The sequence below is a fragment of the Cervus canadensis genome, chromosome 13 (genome assembly GCF_019320065.1).
Source record: "Cervus canadensis isolate Bull #8, Minnesota chromosome 13, ASM1932006v1, whole genome shotgun sequence".
In the NCBI taxonomy this organism is placed as follows: domain Eukaryota; kingdom Metazoa; phylum Chordata; class Mammalia; order Artiodactyla; family Cervidae; genus Cervus; species Cervus canadensis.
Window position 1 is genome coordinate 20,226,984 of NC_057398.1, and position 24,535 is coordinate 20,251,518.

General features: G+C 36.8%; 1 protein-coding gene across 5 annotated transcripts in view; it reads right to left on the reverse strand.

Annotated features, from left to right (window-relative positions):
* The window catches only part of RASAL2 (RAS protein activator like 2), a 396,573-nt gene that overhangs the window by 76,061 nt on the left and 295,977 nt on the right, over positions 1–24,535 (reverse strand). For all 5 annotated transcript variants that reach the window (XM_043484891.1, XM_043484890.1, XM_043484887.1 and 2 more), the window contains one exon: positions 21,889–21,995. In XM_043484891.1, the coding sequence (XP_043340826.1) occupies positions 21,889–21,995 (107 nt within the window). The remainder of the gene's footprint in view (positions 1–21,888; positions 21,996–24,535) is intronic.

Here is a 24,535-nt window from a genome sequence, read left to right on the forward strand (position 1 = left end):
ATTAAAGAAGAGTGTTTTTTTTTTTTTAAAGTAAAGAGGAATTCCTCTCTGCTTTCTTCTAGCAGTTGTATGGTTTGTTTATTTTTTACACTTAGATCCCTAATCCATTTGGAGTTTTTCATGTAAGGTAAGAGATACATCTCACATTTAATTTTATCTTTTTTTTCCAAAATGGCCACTCAGTTGTCCCTACACTATTTACTTTGAATACCAACTCCTCACAAAATCCTTCTTGATTTTGCTAGTAAGAGTTAGTCTCTCAATTTTAATTACCTAAGATCTTTTGTTCATACTACTGTTTTCCTGTCTTGACCAATAATTCTTTGTACTTCAATTTTATATCCCCTACTGAGTCTTAACTCCTAAAGGCATACATTATTGAGCTCATCATTATATTACTTCAATGCTTAGTATACAGTGGGCTACCTAACATATATTTGCAGAATGCTAATAATGATTGAATTAGGAAAATTCCAATTCACTTAACAATGTAGGGAAAAGATCTAATACATCTGAAGGGAAAAAAATAACCTCAATATTATTAAAATAAAACCAAATCTGGTATTTAAAGAGGAAAAACTTAGTATCTGAAATACACATTTATACAGACCACCCTCAGTTCCTGCTAATGAGGTATGTGTTGATTTTCTTACCGCTAGAAGAGACGGCTGATGTTACTCAAGCTCACAGAGTATGAATATTAGGGAAGATGGCTTTCAGGAATCAAATAATGAGAAATGAAGGGTCAAAACTAAGAATGAGAACATTCTCCCTAAGTGAGGTCTATTAGTCTGTTGGACAGTCTCCCAGAGGTTATCATGGAAGCCTGAAAAAAGCATCATATAATATAATATGAAAGATGTTTTTTCATTGTCAGGGGAGATGAACTAGATGAATTTAATTGAGGTTTTCTAGCTCTCATTTCTAGGACTCTAAGAATAACAGCATTGAAGATGAAGGAGGATTTTGGAACCTATTATTTAAAAAAAATAAAAATTTTCCTGCCTCTGGTGAAACAAAATGCACTTAAAATCCATATTATCGAAATGGTAGTGAGTGAAAGGTACAAAGTAAAACAATCGAATTACTAGCCAGGATAAGCTCTTCTTTTTCTTTTTTTAGGTATACAATTAAGTGGAGGAAGGCAGGGAGATAGGCACCAGGGAAAAGATTTTACTAGGCATAGTTATATAACTTCTAGAGGCTACTTCCTAACTGTACTTCTTTCTAATCCTGCAAAAATTTTCTTCTATTATGAATTCAGGCCTCAAAATAATAACAAATTGGTTCTTAGTAGCAGTAGCAGCATACAATACCTTTTAATCTGTAAACCTGCAAGATCTTAAAATATTTGTGTGATATTTCATTATCATAAAAAAGGCACCATAGGACTCAGAAGAGGTCAAACAATTTTCTCTTAGTCACACAAGGGAGATGCCAACTGAACATACATTATAAAAAGCTGAATATACATTAAAAAAAATATGGGTCGTACAACTCTTTTCCCTATTCTTGGTCCGAATTCCTAAATGCTAATAAGATCCTTGTGCTGTTACTCTGGCAGAATTAAAAAGGCAGGTGACACTGGCCTTAGATCATATGGGCAGAAGAGTGCAAAGCCTTTCTAAACTGCAGGTAGCTGATTTTAATGGAGAAGTGCTCCTGAGTTGACAGTGATGGTCTCACTGAATGCATAAACTATGAGCCCAGGTAGCCAAGGACAGATCATCAGGTTTTGACCTTCCCTTCTGCTAGATGTATTAGCTTTTTTTTTTTTTCCATTTAACTTTTAAAAAGCTGAGAGCAGACCACATTCCTACACTTTCAATTATAATTTGAGTGAGAAGCAAACTAAGATAGTCCCCACAAGTCACTCTTTTTACCATTAATCTCACAGGGCTTCCAGTGAAAGAAAATTTTTTCTTTCTACTCACCGTATTCCACCCTTAATTCTATTTTCCTTAACAGATAAGGTAGATATCTTTTTTTTAAATCCAATATATAATGTTGATTAACTTAAAACAATCTACTAATGATAAAAATACTATGGCATAAAATGTTAGTGTCTTTGCAATGTGTATACCTTGGGCAATCATGAATGTCACTATTTACTGAGTTTTCATAAACAGATCAGGAAGAAGAAAAGACCAGTGCTGGAGTTAAATGAATAAGACACAGTCTTGATTTTCTAAGAGTTTTTTTTCCTAATATTGTCCTTATTTTTTTAAGTTTCATTTTTACTAAGGTATAGTTGATTTACAATGTTGTGACAGCTTCAGGTGTATAGCAAAGTGATTCAGTTACAGATTATATATATATATATATTTTTTCAGATTCTTTTCTTTTACAGGCTATTATAAAATATTGAGTATAGTTCTCTGTGCTATAAAGTAGATTGTTGTCATTACCTATTTTATATACAGAAGTGTGTAAATCCCAAACTCCTATTTTATCCCTCCCATTCCCCTTTCATCTTTGGTAACCATAAGTTTGCTTTCTATGTCTGTTGATCTATTTCTATTTCGTATATAAGTTCATTTGTATCATTTTTTTTAAGGATTCCACACATAGGTGACATTATATGATACTTGTCTTCATATTACTTTACATAGTATGGCAATCTGTAGGTCCATCTATGTTGCTGCAAATGGCATTATTTCATTCCTTTTTTATGGCTGAGTAATATTCCACTGTATATATGTACCACATCTTCCTTATGAATTCATCTGTTAATGAACATTCAGGTTGCTTACATGTCTTGGCTATTGTAAACAGTGCTGCAATGAACACTGGAGTGCACTGTATCTTTTTGAATTAAGGCTCTCTCTGGAGATATGCCCAGAAGTAGGACTGCAGGCTCATATGATAGTTCTATTTTCAGCTTTTTAAGAACCTCCATACTGTTCTCCATAGTGGTTATACCAACTTATATTACCAAAATTACAGTAATCAAAACAGGATGGCACAGGCACAAAAGCAGAAACATAGCTCAATGGGACAATGAACTTTCACTAGAAAAGCCCAGAAATACACCCATGTAGAATCTGCCTGCAGTGCAGGAGACCTGGGTTCGATCCCTGGGTTGGGAAGATCCCTTGGAGAAGGAAATGGCAACCCACTCCAGTATCCTTGCCTGGAAAATCTCATGAACAGAGGAGCCTGGTGGGCTGCAGTCCATGGGGTCGCAAAGAATCGGGCATGACTGAGCGACTAACACTTACTTACTTACCTATGGTCAAATACTATGACAAAGGAGACAAGAATATACAATGGAAAAAAGATAATCTCTTCAATAAGTGTGCTGGGAAAACTGGACAGCTACATGTAAAAGAATGCAATTAGAACATTCTCTAACGCCACACACAAAAATAAACTAGAATGCATTAAAGACCTAAATGTAAGACCAGATACTATAAAACTCCTGGAAGGAAACAAGGGAAGAACACTTGTTGACATAAATCGCAGCAATAGCATTTTTGATCCATCTCCTAGAGTAACGGAAATAAAAATAAACAAACTGTACCTAATTAAACTTAAAAGCTTTGGACAGCAAAGGAAACCATAAACAAAATGATAAGATGACCTTCAGAATGGGAGAAAATATTTGTGAATGGGGCAACCAACAATGGATTACACTCAAAATATATAAACAGCTAATATAGCTCAGTAACAAAAAACCAAGCCACCCAATCAAAAAATGGGCAGAAGATCTAAATAGACATTTCTCCAAAGAAGACATTCAGATGGCCAAAAAGCACATGAAAATAATGCTCAGCACTTCTAATTTATTAGAGAAATGCAACTAAAAACTACAGTGAGGTATCACCTCACATCAACCAGAATGACTATCATCAAAAAGTCTACAAATAATAAATGCTGGAGAGGGAAGATCGAAAAAGGGAGCCTCCTAGAAGAGTAGTTTTTAAACTGTCTTGCACATGTGCATGCTTAGTTGCTTCAGTTGTGTCTGGCTCTTTGTGATCCTATAGACTGTAGCTCACCAGGCTCCTCTGTCCAATGGATTCTCCAGGCAAGAATACTGGAGTGGGTTGCTGTGCCTTTCTCCAGGGGATCTTCCTGACCCAGGGATTGAACCTGCATTGCAGGCAGATTCTTTAACGCTGAGAATTCTTTAACTGGGGAAGCCCCTAAATTGTCCTGACTATGTATCAAATAAGTAAAATACTGTTGGTGTGCATTCCTAAAACTGCTCATCTATAAAATTATAAGAATGTTCTGATATACAACTATAAAACAGTCAAAAACATAAAAATCTTAAGACAGTGAAATTTAAAAACTCAAACATTCATTATTTTCTTTTTGCAACCCAAGTGGACGGTGCAGTGTACTCTGTGAGGTATGTGCACTCATTCTGGAGACTACCAACTAGAATATCACAGACCAGGGAAGGCAACTATACACATAAATGGTAATGGGTAAATGTCCACCCTGAAGGAAGGACAGAGAAGGTCAAGGCTAATGTGAAGAAGACACTGGAGTTGAGTTCTGAAAGATGAAAATACTTTTAGGGAGTACAGAAGGTGGCCTTACCAGGCAGAAATGAAAAAGACATGTGGGAAAACTTGTTTGAGGAACTTAAGTTAAACAAAGATGGAGCACTAAGACATAACACTCTTTTCAGTTTGGAGGCTTAGAGAACTGAGGGTAGGGAAGAGGGTATTGGGTATAAAGAAATGAGACTGGAAGGGCAGCTGAAAACTAGATAATGAAAGGCTCTCTGTGCCAAGTTAACTTTGGTTTTGATCACCCAGTAAAACACAAGTTATATGGAAAAGGTTTCAGCAGGTAACTGATAATTTTTGAAGGAAAAGCTAGCTATGTCTGAAGACATGCAAATGAGGAAAAGGAAGAAGGGAGAGAGGGAGGAGAGTGCAAAGAACCCACTGTGCAAGCAAATAAAATGTTCAAAATTTGGTCACGTACATGGGCATAGGGGAGAGAACCTTCCCTGCTGGCTCAGTGGTAAAGAATCTGCCTGCCAGTGCAGGAGATGTGGGTTTGATCCCTAGGTCGGGAAGATTCCCTGAGAAGGAAATAGCACCCCACTCCTGTATTCTTGCCTGGGAAATCCCATGGACAGAAGAGCCTGGCAACTTACAGTCACAGAGATTCAGATACAACTTAGTGACTAAACAACAACAACATGGGCATGGGACCAAAGAGAACTACTAAAACACTTTAAGCAAGTGAGAGTTAAGTAATGACCAAGTTTAAATCTTAAAGAGACCAGTCTGGCAACACTGTGAAAGCTTAAGTGGATGAAGGAGGAACTGGAGGCCAGGAGATGAGTTAAAATCTTTAGTTTATTATATAGGACCAGCTACATACTCTGAGGGGTTTAGTGAAAAAATATTAGGGCCCTTGTTCAAAAAGTAGGAAAACAGTGTCATTAAAGATGATAAAATAAAAACATTTCCCAGCAGTCTCTCTCTCTCTCCATTTGCTATGGTATTTTTAATTTGCTATTTAATGTCATGCTCCCTCAGACCCTCAGACTTCAGAGTCACCTGGGGCCCTAGATCACAGTTTAGTGTGTGGGTGACCCACTGGCTACCAGGTTGCCCTTCCCCAGCCACCAAACCCATGTGCCTGGCCCAGGGCAGGGAAGTTGAGCCAGGCTTCTTCCCATGGCTGCCACTACAACTCACTAGGATCCTGGAAGTAAGGATGAACAAGAGGCTTGCCTCAACTGAGCTGTGGCCTCTGGCCACCAGCCAGACACCAGTGAAGATGACAGGTGGGGGCAAGGACAGCCCCGCCAAGAGTGTGCAGCCTAATCCCTATCTTTCTCATGCTTGTGCACAAGCTTCTCTAGGGTCAGAGAGTGATAGCCGTGTCTCAGTGAAGCAGAGGGTGAGGAAGGGTGGCTGGGATTCAGGGGATAGGAAAGTGGGGAACTCAGAATCCACCCCAGAGAGGCAGGAGGAGGTGGAACCATTCCTTGGTTTCAAGCCCCTGCATGTGCTCCATTATTCCATTGGACTTCATTTACAAAACACAAATCCAAAAATGAACCATTAAGAACTTGAGATGGCAACCACTGAACATTAAACTCCACGAACACGGCCTTCTTCTGTTCAGGCCCTATACTCTGCACTGATCTCATGCTCAAGAAGCTGGGTGTCTCATAGGTTTTTGGCTCTGGGAACTGAAGAAATGTGTAGTACTACAAAGTTAGAAGCTCAGAAGGAAAAGAGTTTTTGGGAAAAACACAAGTGGGTATAGTTTGGAGCCAGCTGAATTTAAACTACCATGGGGCACTGGAACTAAATGTTAGGAAATACTAAAAGAAGACTGTTTAGAAGAAGATTATCTAGAACAATGTCATTTTCTATCTCCTGATTTGTGGATCATTAATCACACTGCTATAAAAAGTCATAAAAACACCCCTCTAATATGAAGATCTCAGCACTAGCAAAAGCTAAAAGAATATTCCATGCAAATGGAAATGAAAAGAAAGCTGGGGTAGAAATACTTATATGAGGCAAAATAGACTTTAAAAGAAAGACTGTAACAAGAGACAGAGAAGGACATTACATAATGATAGATCTATCTAACAAGAAGTTATGGCAATTATAAGGACATGTGTATTCAACAAAGGAGCACTTGCATACATAACGCAAATAATAACAAACAAAAAAGGAGAAACTGACAGCAAGGCAATAATAGTAAAGGACTTTAACACCCCATTTACATCAATGACAGATTATTTAGACAGAAAATCAGTAAGGAAACATTGGCCTAAATGACACATTAGATGATACAGATTAATAGTTACATAATGAGAACATTTCATCCAAAATAGCAGAATGCATGTTCTTTTCAGGTGCATATATAACATTCTCCAGGACAGATTACATGTTAGACCACAGAACAATTCTCAATAAATTTAAGAAGACAGAAAACACATCAAGTATCTTTTCCAACCACAAAGGTATGAGACTAGAAATCAACCACTAGGGGGGAAAGAAAAGAATAATAAAAACAGCATGCTAGTAAACAATCAGTAGGTCACTGAAGAAATAAAAAATTTAAAAGACTACCTGGAGAAAAAAGATAAATGAAAACACAGGGATCTAAAACCTAAGGGACAAAGAAAAAGCAGTTCTAAGAGGTTTGGAGAGATACACGTCTACCTCAGGAAACAAGAAAAATCTCAAATAAACAATCTAACCTTACACTTAAAGGAATCTGAAAAAGAAGAACCAACAAAACTGAAATTGAGAAGTAAAGAAATCATAAAAATCAGAAAGGAAATAAATGAAATAGAGATTAAAAACACAATAATAAAATAATCAATGAAACTAAGAGCTGGTTCTTTGAAATAAATAAAACTGATAAACTTAACCAGACTCAAAAAATAAAAAAATAAAAAAAAATAAAAGAGAGAGATGGCTCAAATCAGTAACATCAAAAGTGAAAAAAGAGAAGTTACAGCTGACAGCACAGAAAGACAAAGGACCATCACAGACTACTAGGAGGAACAATATGCCAATAAAGTGGACAATCTAGAAGAAATGGACAAACTCCTGGAAATGTATACTCTCCCAACACTGAACCAGGGAGAAACAGAAAATACTAACAGACCTATTACTACTTATTTACTTATGGCCATGCTGTGTAGTTTGTGAGATCCTGTGATCTCGAGATCTTGTGCGATCAATCCCTCAGCCAGGGATTGAACCAGGGCCCCAAGCAGTGAAAGTGCTGATTCCTAACTGAAATGCCGGGGGCTTCCCTGAATCAGTAATTTTTAAAACGACCACTAAACAAAAGTCCAGCCTTCAAGAGTGAATTCTACTAAACATTTAAAGAAGGGTTAACACCTATCCTCCTCAAACTACTCCAAAAAACTGGAGAGGAAAGAACACTTCCAAACTCATTCTATGAAGTCAGCCTCACTCTGATAACAAACCAAGAGAAATACGTAAAAACAAAACAAAACAAAGACAAAAACACACAAGCCAAGATCATTGATAACACAGATGCAAACACCCTCAACAAAATATTAGCAACCAAAAACCAAATCCAACAATCCATTAAAAAATTATACATCATGATTACGGGGGATTTATCCCAGTGTCACAAGAATTTTTCAATATCTGCAAATCAATGAATGTTATATCACATTAACAAACTGAAGAATAAAAATCATATGATTATCTCAGAAGCAGAATAAACTTTTGACAAAATTCAACATCCATTTATGATAAAAACTCTCCAGAAAGTGGGCACAGTGGCAACATACTTCAACATAATAAAGGTCATATATGATAAGCCTACAACTTATATCATACTCAACAGTGAAAAGCTGAAATCATTTCCTGTAAGACCAGGAACAAGACAAGGATGTTCACTCCTGCCACTTTAATTCAACATAGCATTGGAAGTCCTACTCACATAGAAGTGACTATAGAAAAAGTCCTATAGAGAAAGAAACAAAAGGAGTCCAGACTGGAAAGGAAGAAGTAAAATCATCACTGCCGGCAGATGACATGATACTATGCATGTTGCTGTTATTTAGTTGCTCAGTCGTGTCTGACTCTTGTGACCCCATGGACTTTAGTCTACCAGGCTCCTCTTATCAGTGGGATTTTCGGGGCAAGATTACTGGAGTAGGTTGCCATTTCGCCTTCCAGGGCATCTTCCTAACCCAAAGATTGAACCCATGTCCCTGTGTCTACTGCACTGCAGGTGGATTCTTTATCACTGAGAAAGCCCTGATACTATACATAGAAAATCTTAAAGACTGCCACAAAACTACTAGAGCTCATTAATTAATTCAGTAAAGTTGAATGACACAAAATTAACATACAGAAATCTGTTGCACTTTTATACACTAACAACAAACTATTAGAAAAAAAAATTAAGGAAACAATCCCATTTACAATTGCATCAAAAAGAATAAAATACTTAAGAATAAACCTATCTAAGAAGATAAAAATCTGTACTCTGAAAACTATAAGATATAGATGAAACAAATTTAAGTGACATAAACAGATGAAAAGATATACCATGTGCATGGATGGGAAAAATTAATATTCTTAAAATGACCATACTACCCAAGGCAATCTACATATTTGATGCAATCCCTATCAAAATACTGTACAGTCCACGGGGTCACAAAGAGTCAGACATGACTGAGCAAATTTCACTATCAAAATATTAAGGGCATTTTTTACAAACCTAGAACAAATAACTTTAAAATTTGCACAGAAACATGAAAGACCCTGAATAGCCAAAATAATCTTGAGAAAAAGGAGCAGAGCCAAATCACATATCCTGACTTCAGACTATACAACAAAACTATACTAATCAAAACAGAACGGTACTGGCATAAAAACAGAAACCCAGATCAATGGAACAGAATGCAGAACCCAGAAATAAATCTGTACTTATGTGATCAATTAATCTATGACAAAGAAGGAAAGAATATACAATAAGGAAGAGAGAGTCTTTTCAATAAATGGGAAAACCAGAGTGCTATATACAAAGGAATCAAACCAGACTATGTTCTCACACCATATACAAAAATAAATTCAAGACAGATTAAAGACCCAAATGCAAGGCCTCAAAACCATAAAACTGCTAGAAGAAAATATAGGCAGTATGCTCTTTGTCATCAATCTTACCAAATAATTTTTGGAACTGTCTCCTCAGGCAAAGGAAATAATAGCAAAAATAAAGAAATAGGACCACATCAACATTTGCACAGTGAAGGAAACCATCAACAAATCAAAAAAGAAAGCATACTGAATAGAATAAAATGTTCGCAAACAATAAATCCAACAAGGGCTTAGTATCCAAAATATACAAATAAGTTACACAACTCGTCATCAAAAAACCAAACAAGCTGATTAATAAATGGGTAAAGGACCTGAAGCAATATTAAAAAAAAAAACCATATAGATGGCCAACAAACACATGAAATGATGCTCAGCATCACTACTCAACAGAGAAATGCAAATCAAAACCACCTGGTATCTGCAAAATGAGATACCACCTCACACCTGTCAGAATGGCTATCATCAAAAAGACAACAAATCTGATTAGGATTGGACTGAATCTGTAGACTGCTTTGGGTAGTAAGTAATTTTCATAACTAATTTTTCTGATCCAAGAACATGATATATCTCTCCATCTGTTTGTGCCATCTTTGATTTCTTTCATCGGTGTCTTATAGTTTGTCATTTGTCTCCTTAGGTAGGTTTATTCCTGACTATTTTATTCTTTTTGTTGCAATGGTGAATGGGATTGTTTCATTAATTTCTCTTTCTGATTTTTTGTTGTTAGTGTACAGGAATGCAAGGGACTACGGTGTATTGATCCTGCAACTTTACTAAATTCACTGATTAACTCTAGTAACTTTCTGATGGTATCTTTAGGGTTTTTTATGCACAGTATCATGTCATCTGAGAAGAGTGAGTTTTATTTCTTCATTTCCAATCTGGATTCCTCTTCTTTTTCTTCTCTGACTGCCATGTCTAGGACTTCAAAAACTAGAACAAAAAATTTTTATGATTTGTATGGAAACACAAAAGATCCTGAATAGCCAAAACAATCTTGAGAAAGAAAAACAGAGCTGGAGGAATCAACCTTTCTGACATCACACTATACTACAAAGCTACAGTAATCAAGATGGTATGGTAATCAAAACAGAGATATAGATCAATGGAACAAGACAGAAGGCCCAGAGATAAACTCATACACCTGTGGGCACCGTATCTTTGACAAAGAAGGCAAGAATATATAACAGAGAAAAGACAGCCTCTTCAATAAATGTTGCTGGAAAAACTGGACAGCCTCCTAACTGAACACTTCCTAACACCATTAACAAAAACAAATTAAAAATGGATTAAAGGCCTAAATGCAAGGCCAAATGGAAGAAAATATAAAAACTCTTAACAGAAAAACACAGGCAGGACACTCTTTGAATTGTGGCAAGATCCTCTTGGACACACCCTAGAGTAATGGAAATAAAAACAAAAATGAACAAATGGACAAAATTAAACTTTAAAGCTTTTGCACAGCAAAGGACACTATAAACAAGATGAAAAGACAACCCTCAGAATGGGAGAAAATAACTGCAAATGAAGCAACTGACAAAGGATTAGTCTCCAAAACATATAAGCAGCTCACATAGCTCAATATCAGAAAAACAAACAACCCAATCAAAAATGGGCAGAAGACTTAAATAGACATCTCTCCAAAGAAGACATACAGATGGCCAATAAACACATGAAAAAATGCTCAACATCACTCATTATTAGAGAAATGCAAATCAAAACCATAATGAGGTATCATCTCACACCTCAGAACGACCATTGTCAAAAAAATCTACATACAATAAATGCCGGAAAGAATGTGGAGAAAAGGGGACTCTCTTGGAGAAAAGGGAACAGTGGAGTGGGAATGTAAATTGATATAGCCACTATGGAGAACAAAATGGAGATTCTTTTAAAGATTAGGACTAAAACTACCATATGACCTAGCAATCCCTCTCTGGGCATATACCCTGAGAAAATCAAAATTCAAAAAGACACATGTACCCCAACATTCACTGCAGCATTATTTACAATAGTCAGGACATGGAAGCAACCCAGATGTCCATAGACAGATGAATGGATAAAGAAGTTGTGGTACATATATAAAATGAAATATTACTCAGTCATAAAAAGAAACAGATTTGAGTTAGTTGTAGTGAGGTGGATGAACTTAGAACCTATTATACAGAGCGAAGTAAGTCAGAAAAAGAAATACTGTATATAACACATACATATGGAATCTAGAAAATGGTACTGATGAACCTATTTGCAGGGCAGGAGTAGAGACGCAAACACAAAGAACAGACTTGTGGACACAGCGGGGGAAGCAGAGCGTGGAGGGAAGTGAGAGGGTAGCACTGAAACACACACATCACCGTGTATAAAACAGACAGCTGGTGGAAAGTGGCCGTGTAACACAGGGAGCTTAACCTGGTGCTCCGTGACAACCTAAAGGGGTGGGATGACGGGTGGGTGGGAGGGAGGTTCAAAAGAGAGGGGATATATGAATACTTATGGCTGATTCACACTGTTGCATGGCAGAAATCAATAGCAGACTGTAAAGCAATTACCCTCCTTTGAAAAATGCAAAAGACAACAAATAAGAAGTGGTGACAAGGAGACATGGGAACCTTTATACACTGTTGGTGGGAATGTAAATTGATACAACCACTATGGAGAAGAGTTTAGAGGCTCCTCAAAAAATTAACAGTGGAACTACCATGCTATGCTAAGCCGCTTCAGTCCTGTCCGACTCTGTGCGACCCCACAGACGGCAGCCCACCAGGCTCCTCCGTCCATGGGATTCTCCAGGCAAGAACACTGGAGTGGGTTGCCATTTCCTTCTCCAAGAACTACCATAAGATCCACCAATTCCACTTCTGAGTATATACCTGAAGGAAACAAAAACACTAATTTGAAAAGATACACACATCAGTGTTCAGTGCAACATTACTTACAACAGCCAAGATATGGAAACAACTTAAGGCTCTGTCGATAGATAAACGGATGAAGAAGATGTGGTATGTATGTGTATGTATATGTATGTTTGTGTGTTACGCACATACACAAGAATGTTATTCAGCTATTAAAAAGATAAAAACTTGCCATTTGTGACAACATAGATGAAACTAGAGGGTATTATGCTAAGTGAAATAAAGTCAGAGAGAGAATGAAAAATACAGTATGATCTCACTTATATGTGAAATGTTAAAACAAAATGAAAATGGACTCATAGATACAGAGAACAAAATCGTGGTTGCCAGAGAAGAGACAGAAAAATAGGAAGGGGACTAAGAGGAACAAACCTCCAGTTATAAAATAAATAAACCAAGGGGATTAATATACAGCATAAGGAATATGATGAATAATATTATAATAACTTTGTATGGGGAGAGATGGGTACTAGACTTATCATGGGGATCATTTCACCAAATGCAAATGTCAAATCACTATGTAGTACACCTGAAAAGAACATAATATTGTACATAAACTAGATTTTAATTTAAAAAATAAATGATAAATTGAAAAATCACAGATGTTTAATATAAAACAAATAAAAACTTTAAGGATCCAGTGGAATGGTACTGGCATTGGTTATAAAATTAAATGGTCTAATGGTAGGAAGGCACCTCAGGGATACTATTGTTTACAATAGTTGTCAAGCAATGCTTGACAACTACAACTACATTGTCAAGCAATGCTTGAACCTTGTTGACTATAGGTATAGCTAAGAAGGGTGAAAATATCTTTATGTACAGCTAACCCTAGTAAATTGAGAAGTTGGCAAGGTTCCCTTTACATATTTCTAACTTTCTAACATCTTTGAAAGGAGAAATCATCTGCTATCAGTTATACTTAGTGGCTAACTACATGCTCCCCTAACTGGGTATTGGCCCTTCAAAATACTTATCTCTAGTTGTGATATGAAGAGTTAAGCCTCTTGTTGTTTAGTTGCTAAGTCATATCCGACTCTTTTGCAACCCTGTGGATTGTAGCCTGCCAGGCTCCTTCTGTCCATGGGATTTCCCAGGCAAGGATACTGGAGTGGATTGCCATTTCCTTCTCCAGGAGATCTTCCCTACTCAGGGACAGAACCTGTGTCTCCTGCATTGGCAGGCAGGTTCTTTACCACTGAGCCACCAGGGAAGCCCATTGAAACAGAAGAAAAATATCTTGGCTTTGAGGAGACGGCTTTATAGTAGTACACTATCCATAAGAATGAACTATAACTGAGTTCATCCTATCCTCTTATCTTAAACAGCCATCTTTTCCTGTGCAGGATAAGTTGAAATCTCCACTAGTTAGCACCACTGCAAACGTATTTCTAGGAATAAGCATAGATTGAGAAAGGTTTCCCTCATTCTTCGATTCTTTCAAGTTGAGGCTCTTGGCAATATTCCATGCCATTTCTGCTCCCTTTTCCTCCAGGTATTTGCTATTTGCTCTCTAGCCTTCTTAAGGGGTCATATCTAACCTTAACCCTTTTTTCCCCTCCAATTTTTATATCCTAGGGTATTTATCATTGAAAGATTTAAAAATCATAGCTGTTCTGATTACAAAATAATTTGAAGGTGTACTTAATATTTAATATCTTCAGACTATAATTTTTCTTTTCTGACATCCCTATGTTTACTACATTATTTTTACCTGTGGTAGTAATATTTTGATAGACCTATATTATCAATATATATTCATACATATGTGAACAAAAAGGTATCACTGCAGGATGATCCTGGATTTTAGATTCATGTAGATGGTCAGGAATGAGAAGGAAGAAAGATTAATAAAGAATCTTTAAACAGCAGAGGAAAGAATTTTAAGTTTCCTGGAAACAACAGCAATGAGAACACAAGAATTGAAACAGTACTGTAGCTCGGGTGCCATGAACTCAAATTGAATATTTTACCGCTACCACTGAGCTTCTTAGGCTGATCAGAGGTTACTCAGCCACAATAAAACAGGCATTTTGTAAAATCAGACTGGTCATCTGGACCGACTATGGTAAACACTTAGCGGCAACTAATACCCAGACAACCTGTTTATGAGTGACAGCTGGCCACTGCGAAACTATCATTGCTAGTTTTTTAATGGTGACTTGAAGGGACAGAAGGAGGCACGGATGTTCACAGGGAATACACTACTAAGACGGGATCCTAATACTTTAACCAATCATCTAGGCAAATAGTTCTCAAGCTTGGATTCATGTTAGAATCACCTGGAAAGGTTTTTAAAAATACAAAAGACTAGGTTCGGGTCCAGAGAGTGTCACTTAACTGGTCTGAGGTGGAGCTCTGGCAGTAGTATTTTTTGAAGTTCCTTAGATGATTTGTTTAGGCAATGAACACTTTCTGGTCTTTATTAAGTGGGCATGAAGCTTTCTCTCTCTTTGTTTACCTTGGAAAAACAAAGACCTGATTGAGTATTCTGTTCAGAACAATGGCTAATACTGAATCTGATAATCACACAATATTTAAAAGATATAACATTTTTTTTTTAACAAGAATATAACTTAGTCTACATTTACTCCTCTAAAGCTTTACTTTCTTCTAAAAACTACGAAAAGCTTTTATCTTTTGACAGTCTTTTGTATCTGGTATATCTGACTGGGAACGCTCAGGTGTCACTGTGACGGGAACACAAGGAGGGTTACACAGGAATAGTCCGCTACTCCTTTAGTTCAACTTTGCTTTCTGGCTGTCTTGGCATATATTTCAGTGCCTGAATTCTTTCAGAGCCAAGCTCAAAGCTAACACAAATGAAGCAGCTGCAACTGCATTGTGTTACATTCACAGGGAAGGCCAACTCAGACCATTGTGTTATGGAAATGAGAACTCTGAGAGGAGATCTGGCCCTGAACACAGCCGCTTTCTTTTAGCCAAAGCTAAACTGATGGCATCGTCTAAGGAGAAGTGATACAGAAATCATAAATATCAATAGTCATTTTATAAATAGAATATTAAAGAAAGCAGCCTGTTCCAAAAACTCAGGCAATGTGAAATAAATATATACAATTACAATATGTTAGCCTATTCCCTTTCTGAATTAAATTTAAGAACCTGGATAACTTTTATTGGTTTACCTATTTCTTCCCAATCAGTCTTGTGATATCATTTAAATGTAGTTTTAGCAATATATAAGACATACAATGGATATTTTATTTATAGGAAAACATAAATAGGACAAAGGCAAAAAGTCTAGCATGATGTTAAAGAAAAAATGAAAAATGGGATCTTTAAAAAGAGATAAAAACTATTTGAATGACTAAAATTGTTTTTGAAGAATCTAATAGTGAAAACTCAGATCTGCAAAAACATTGTGAGCTTATACATATGTATGATATCTAAATGGCTCAAAGAAATATCCACAGAGATAAATCATTAAGTAAAGAATCCTATTTAGTTTCACTTTTCAACGGAAGTAGGAACAATAAACACTATATAGATAAAATACCACAGCCCTGAATTTCAAACATAAATTAAGATCTCTTTGTTGAAGAGAAAAAAAAAGTAACTATTTTGCACAGGTGCACTCCTTTAAAATGATCTCTCAGTGGCTATTAAATGCTTTAGTAATCCATGTGACAAGAGACATAATCTGTAATATCAAGAGAGTATGTGTGAAACATAATCACTTGACTCAGTTCTTAGATAATCCATATACCTTTTATCCACTCAACAATTATTTGTTGCTGGGCATTGTGGTAGCTACAAAGATAAGTAGAAAAGATAATTTATTGTCTAATGAGGGACAGAGACTTACAAACAAATAACTGCAATTGGAATTAAGGTGAAGAGATATGGAATGAGTGTGGGGGAAGAACAGAAAAACTATCCTGCAGTTCAGTTCAGTCGCTCAGTCGTGTCCAACTCTTTGCGACCCCATGGACTACAGCACACCAGGGCTCCCTGTCCATCACCAACTCCTGGAGTTTACTCAAACTCATGTCCATTGAGTCGGTGATGCCATCCAACCATCTCATCCTCTGTCATCCCCTTTTTCTCCTGCCTTCAACCTTTCCCAGCATCAGGGTCTTTTCAAATGAGTTAGCTCTTCGCATCAGGTAGCCAAAGTATTGGAGTTTCAGCTTCAGCATCAGTCCTCCCATTGAATATTTGGGACTGATTTCCTTTAGGATGGACTAGTTTGATCTCCTTGCAGTCCAAGGAACTCTCAAGAGTCTCCTCCAACACCACAGTTCAAAAGCATCAATTCTTCACCACTCATCTTTCTTTATAGAAAACTACCCTGCAGATCTCTGCTTTTCTTATGCCTAGGATTAGATAAGCTACCATGATAGCTCAGTTGGTAAAGAATCCGCCTGCATTGTAGGAGACTCTGGTTCAATTCCTGGGTTGGGGAGATCTTCTGGAGAAGGGACAGGCTACCCACTCCAGTATTCTTGGGCTTCCCTTGTGGCTCAACTGGTAAAGAATCTGCTTGCAATGTGGGAGACCTGGGTTGGGAAGATCCCCAGAGAAAAGAAAGGCTACTCACTCCAGTATTCTGGCCTGGAGAATTCCATGGACTGTATAGTTCATGGAGTCGCAAAGAGCTGGACATGACAGAGTGACTTTCACTTAGATGATTAGATAAAAGGGCAAATACATTTAAACATTCCCAAAAGCCAAGACCTCGCCTTAAGCTATAGGTTCAGTGCCATACAAGTTCTCTCTCATTTCTTATGCTCTTATATTTAAACTTATTGACTCTGCTGTCTACTACCTGCATAAAGATGGATTAAACTTAAAGTAAGGAATATACTGATACATGAATATACTAGTTATCCATTTTAACTTTTAAAAAATATAAATCTGGGGGAATGAGGGAGATATACAAAGGTTTAAAGGGCTCACTGCCATGGTTCTTCCCTGGCTCCCTTCTGCCTTACCTAGCAGTAGTCAGCACAACACAAGCAATTCTTACCCACTAGCTTCTGAAGATCTCCCTAAGGCTATCCACTGCTCTAGAACCATCAGGGAGTGTCAGCTGATGGGCAGGGGTGGCTGCTTGACTGGCCTTCTATCGAATGATAGCCCCAACTCACCTATCACCCTGAGTTGAGACAGTGGTAGCAAGAAGAGTCACTTAGGTTAGAGTCAAGTAATTTACCAAATCGTCACAGTATTTACATAATTTGGTTCAGCTTTTGAACCAAGACAAATATTTCAATTAAACCAATCTTTAATGCTTTAATGGCCAATAAAATTTCATTAAGTTTGACAGACAAACCCACTCATAGTCTTGCCCCAACCTACCTCTTCACTTTCTAGCTTGCCATTTTTGCCTACATAATTTCCAAGTCTTGTTTCAGTGAAACTTTTCTATATTCCCTGGCAGCGAGAGTCACCTTATGAACTGCATCTTTCCAAAATGCTATTCCCCCAGCCTGCAATACTATCCTTCCCCCTTCCAACTATTTTCAATCAGCCTTTGAAATGCAGCTGAAATACTGGCTCCTTGACAAAGTCTCAGCTTACATAGTGAACTGCTAAAAACCTGTGCTACCATACTCAACTACCTCTTTACAAATTTGGTCATTTTTCTGTCTCTTGCTATTAGACTATAAGTTCTCTTGAATGGAAATTGTTTTGTTCATTTCTGTTTCCCCAGTACCAAGTAGTGTGCCAAGAAAGTATCAATAATTTCTTCAATATCAGTTGGTGAATCACCAATACTTTGCCCAAAGTAAGCATTCAAGCAGTGTGCCAGTGTTAACAATTTCCATCAAGACTTGTTAAAAACTATTTCATCTGCCTTCAGTTCAGTTCAGTCACTTAGTCGTGTCCAACTCTTGTGACCCCATGGACTGCAGCATGACAGGCTTCCCTGTCCATCACCAACTCCTGGAGCTTGCTCAAACTCATGTCCATTGAATCAGTGATGCTATCTAGCCATCTCATCCTCTATTGTCCACTTCTCCTCCTGTCTTCAATCTTTCCTAGCATCAGGGTCTTTTCCAATGAGTCAGTTCTTCACATCAGGTGGCCAAAGTATTGGAGCTTCAGCTTTTATCATAGTCCTTCCAATGAATACTCAGGACTGATTTCCTTTAGGATTGACTGGTTTGATCTCCTTGCTATCCAAGGAACTCTTAACAGTCTTCTCCAACACCACAGTTCAAAAGTATCAATTCTTTGGTGCTCAGCTTTCTTTACGATCCAACTCTCACATCCAAACATGACTGCTGGAAAAACCACTGCTTTGACTAGACCTTTGTTGGTAAAGTAATGTCTCTGCTTTTTAATACACTGTCCACGTTTGTCATAGTTTTTCTTCCAAGGAGCAAGTGTCTTTTAATTTCATGGCCACAGTCACCATCTGCAGTGATTTTGGAGCCCAAGAAAATAAAGTCTGTCCCTATTTCCATTGTTTCCCCATCTATTTGCCAAGAAGTGATAGGACCAGATGCCATGATCTTCATTTTTTTTTAATGCTAAGTTTTAAGCCAGCTTTTCCACTCCCCTCTTTCACTTTCAGATTTTTTACTATCTGAGCCACAAGGAAGCCTCACCTTCCCTCAGTAAGCCTAAAAACAGATCTAGGAGGAATAAAGTCCTTTTGGAGAGTCCACTACCAGCTCCTTTTTGGGTCCTTCTGATGGTTAATGTACCTGCTGTTCACCATAAAGACATGTGTCAGCAAAGACACCTGAATCTTAGAACCACAAGTACATGTGCTTAAATCTCACCCCTGCCCCTTCATAAAGTTAACATAAAAATTATCTTTGAAGTACTATATAAAGTAACAAAGTTAAGTATCTCAAAGTTAGGTTCCTTTTTGTACTGCTTTCCCAGTAAGTCTTTTGTGACATTTATTATAAAAATATTTTGTGTTGTTCTGAAAACTAGATATACTCTTCTGACAACATTTAAGGGCTGTAAAGTCACATTAGCTACTGGGATCACATGGAGATTTAAAAAATACACCATCTGTGGAAGTACTGCAGTGTCTCATTTAGCCAGCACATTTTGGTTTCTCTTAAAAGGATGTAAATTATTTATCCAGCATTATCAAGGAGAGAGGAACTTCATAAACCAGATTTTTCTGAACAAAAAGGTTCATAAAGCTTCACATATCTTTAAGGTTTTAAATATTCTCAATGGATATATATCACACAATATTACATAGTTTTTCACTTTTTAAAAAAAGCCTCGTATAAACAGTTTCACTTTTCCCTGATGATTCAGGACTATTATTATCAATGTCGATTACTACATTATGCACCATCCATTCTGTAATACAAAGGGACCTTTAAGGACTACTGATAAGTATATAAAGCTATTTGCCTTGATCCTAAATAGATTCAGGTTGTTTTTATGACTCTTTGTTTTCTCATTTCCTCTGCCTCCTCCTTCTACTCACTGCCTTTTTTTTTTTTTTAATTAAAAAAACATTTTGTGCCATTAAAAAAAAAGTTGCAATCTGTGTGTTCCGATAGTTATTTTTCTAAATAATTGTCTAGGTGAAGACTTATGAATCGCTAAATTTTACTTAAGTGCATGGGTTTTGTGACTGCAATTTGCTATTCAGAGGCCTATTCTTTGCCTCAGAGTTTCCAAATCCATGAGGTGGCCGAGACTGTGAAAAGAGTAACAAATGAGGGAATTCCCTGGCTGTCCAGTGTTTAGGACTCTCCCGAAGTCCAGCCCTGAGTAAGTGTTCTGTGTGTGTTAGTTGTTCAGTTGTGTCCGACGCTCTGTGACCTCATGGACTGTAGCCCACCATGTGCCTCTGACCATGGGATTTCCTAGGCGAGAATACTGGAGTGGGTTGCCATTCCCCTCACCAGGTAAGTGGTCTGTATGTGGTGCTAATCTTCATGTACACGCATCATTGGTTTATTACTTTTACTCAAAAATAATTAGTCTTATTATTAAGGTCAACATTAAATTAGCTGTTAATTTATTGTTTAAATATAAATTAAAACTGTTATTGCTAATTAATTCAAATTTTAAAAACCCAGCCATGACTTCAGATTCAATACAGGAAGTATTTCAATGTTACCACATTGCAGAGGGAAAGTCTTCTTTAGCTATTTTATATTATTTAAAAAAAAAAATTAAGTATTCACTATTTTATTCTAGCACAATGGTATGAAAACTTCAAATTCTAACTCAAACCTTTTCACCAAATACTGCATATAGACAGATAGTTTCACTATATTTGAATTGGTTTCATCAGGAAAACAACAAGGGGAAGGGAGAGAAAAGATACTTTTTTCATTCATGAAAACAATTTTAAATACATAATTATGTCTGCTAGAATAAAGAAATTTAATAAAAGGTATAACATCCAGTACTTTATAATTCCTCTCATAATTTGATTGACTATTAATCCAACACTTGCTTGTGATCTTTAAAAATGAGAAGATTTGTAAACATTTGAAAGGTGTCACAGTAATAGATATTCACAAACTCTACAAGGCACTGATATATAACAAGGAGAAATCTCGCTTCTCAGGATTAATGCAAAATAAAACATTCACTTTGGTTAATTTACAGGTAAATGCCAGCTAATACATCTCAAAATACCAGTTCTACCTAAAAGGTCATCCTAACTTTAAAAAATTGTATTGGAATAAAAAATACAATATATTAACTTGGCTGAATTTTTTTTTAATCCTTTTTTTTCCCCCAATAGAAAAGGCTATTTCTACTTTATACTGATTTCTGTTATAACCATAATAATGACCAACTACACAGATGTAATTCTTATCCAGTTTAAAAACAATTAATTTTAATAAAATGAAATGATTAGAAAGTAAACATATTTCTTATTCAATCAACAAAGAAAATAGATAAATTAAAATCTGGTTACTCCAAGTTATACAAAGAGGTTGAAACTAGGGCTGCAACTGGTGGTCAGCTGACCTGTTCACTTACAGACTTTCCGTCTCAGCCTTCTTTAGTATTCAATACTGACTCTCAGTACTGTCTCGTCAGTTTAAAGAAAATTTTACCAGGAATACTTCTTCCAGGGTATTTCTTAAGCATTTACTTCGGTGTCTAAAAGATGGCTTGAGCAAAGCACAGGCCTAGTTTTAGGATTAGAATACACAGCTGTCTAATTCTCTGATAAATTGCTCTGCAACTTTATGAATCTTATCATTCTCTGCTTAGGTTCCATCAGTTAAAAAAAAAAGTATGCCCCATTCTTTAAAGTTAAAAAAAAAATTCTACCCATACCTTTATAGAATTATGATAGGTTTTAACTAGTAACTTGATAAAGAGATTCTTGAGGAGCAAAATGTTTTGATTTCTTAGCAACCGTCTCTAACTCTAAAAAGAATAAAAGTACTCTTTTAAAGAAGAGCAGCACTCACTGGTACTTTGAAGGGTGAGGTATTCGCAGTATCCATAGAGTTGGGTTTCTCAGATGTAGTGGTCCCTGAGATACTCCGTCTGCGTGGGGACCTTTCTGCTGGCACCTCTGGATGAGAAAAAAGAAACATCGATAAAAATCCAAATTTAGGATCTTTCGCAGACCTGTAAAATTATTGATTTTTTTTTCTCACAAAAAATCAGTTTGCTTTAAAGATACATTATATTCTACATCTAAGATATAATTTGTCTCTTTATCTCTAAACAGATATTATCAAAACATTAAAGAAACTTGGTCACTGTTAAGAATCTGCTTTAGCATGATAGTTTGTATCTTTATCTATGCACATATAAGAAGTAATTTCCTCTGAGCTATGTTTAATATCTCTGAGTTCACTTAGTATTTGCATCTCACAGTATAGGAATCTACTGCTTTATGTCAGTCATATAAGAGTTAACAGAATCCAATGAACTATTTTTTATATTCATATGAACAAATTTAGCCTAGTGTTGAACATGATTTGATGGTGTCTGCACAAAGGTCAAAGTTCAGTTCTGTGCAGATAAGATGATTCACCAGCCTGCAACCAAAAGTCCATGAGAAGATGAAAAGCTGCTGCTAGGATAAAATAACATATATGCTTATGCAGATATAAAAATAGCTCAGCTTCTCCTTGTTCTGGCAGTATGACCTCACTAAGATCTTACTCTGGGATCCTAAATCTGTGCAAACTGACCTAATGCATTTCAGATTTTGCAGATGATGTGGTATTCTCCAATTTAATTACTATACGCTATATTAAGGTTACATTAAAATTTTTTATAGAGCGATACATATATATGCATATATATATGCACATACACACGCACACACAGATGATAGATATATACATATTATACCTTTATCACAACTGCTTCCCATCTCCACTTCAACTGACAGACATATAGGAATCCAGCTTCTCAGACAACATTAGATAATCTCAACATGGACAAGGAAAAAAAAAAAAACACATCCTAAAAAAAGTATTCTGTGTTATCTTCCAGATCTTAAAAAATAAGGAGTAAATCGTGACTCCGGAGACTGACATTTTGATTCCTGCTGTTCTCCCTTTAAAAGACAGATGCAGTTTAAACTTCCATTTCTGGCCTCCTGGCCCCTGGGATCCGTGCTACTTCCACTTAAGAGAAAGCGTTTTTTCTCTCGCTCCCTCCCTGTGTCTTGCTCTTCCCCCTCCCTCTCTACAGCTTGCAGAGAGAGCAAGCGAGAAAGCAACACACAGGACTGCAGCTATTCAATCAATCGTTCCGGACTGCACATCCTCATTAGTTCCTTTCAGGCTATTAGCGGACGCCCAACCACTGCCTCCCCTCAGTTACAGCAAATTTCACTGTATTACAACTGATCTACAGAAGAAAAAACATTTCCTGAAATTTATATTCAGCTAGTGCCAAAAGGACACCATTTTACACAGACCCAGTAATGCACACAAATCAATCCTGCCTATGAAAATCCAATTGGGAGTGCTTACTCTATTACTATCTTTGATGCTGGACACTGATTTTCTTTCCATGACTAAACGTTTCTTCACAGTGACATCCTGACCAGTAAGATATAAGCCAAATCACAACAAGCCTAATGACCGAGAGGCTGACAACATAGCCTCTTATATGCCTGCAGTACAAGAAAGTTCCATGCTATTACTATGTTTTAAAATAACTTTAAGTCTCTCAACTTCCCCCTAACCATCAGTTAAATGAACCTTAATGTACAAAGCCATTTTTAGAATTAGGCACACATGAATCCTAGCACATTTCTAAAAAATGGTAGTACAATTAACGGGAATGGCACAAAGTGCTGAATTTAAACAAATTGGTCTGTCAAAGCACACTGAACAAGACCTTCAGACTTCAGGAACATGACTTTAAAGGATGACTATCTAAGTCAGGCAATTCAATCTGAAGCGAAGGCAGGTGGAGACAGGGGCTGGTGAAGGTAGAAGAAAATCTCATCTTCCCTCTGCCCATTACTGATCATTAGAAAGATACATGAGATTGACTATTACAACATAATATATTTCAGTCTCGGAATAACTGATGGAGAAACCAAATTGGGAGGAAAAAAGTCCCATTAGCAAAGATAAAATGATCTAGTGAACAGTTTTCCTTGACTTGCAATGTTCTGGCTAAGGAAAAAAAAGAATTTCCTTACTGTCTTCCAAACACCTAATTTTAGTTTTCAGGCATATGAACTCATTACGTAAATATATTTCAATGCTTTTATCTATCTGGAATTATTTTGGCTAAAATGAGCAACCACATTTCAAACCCTAACAATATGTTCTTTGTTGTACTTTTCTTTACGTTCTCTTTCTGTATTACAAACCAAAAAAACCCCCAACTCTGATGTAGATTAAAGAATGTCACTGGGTTCAAAAAGAAGAAATTAAATTACTTTTAATGTTTGAACAACTGCCTTTAAAGAGGGAAAAGTAAGGAAGCAAAATAAGCTAAATCAACTGGTGATAAGAGGAGGAAGTCTACACTTCTTGACTTTCCCAGCCCCCACAGCCACACGACTTATCTGCTGATGCAGAAAAGGCCTTTGAGTGTTAAGGTTGTTTAGTGCCCAGAAGATTCGTAACTGTTTCA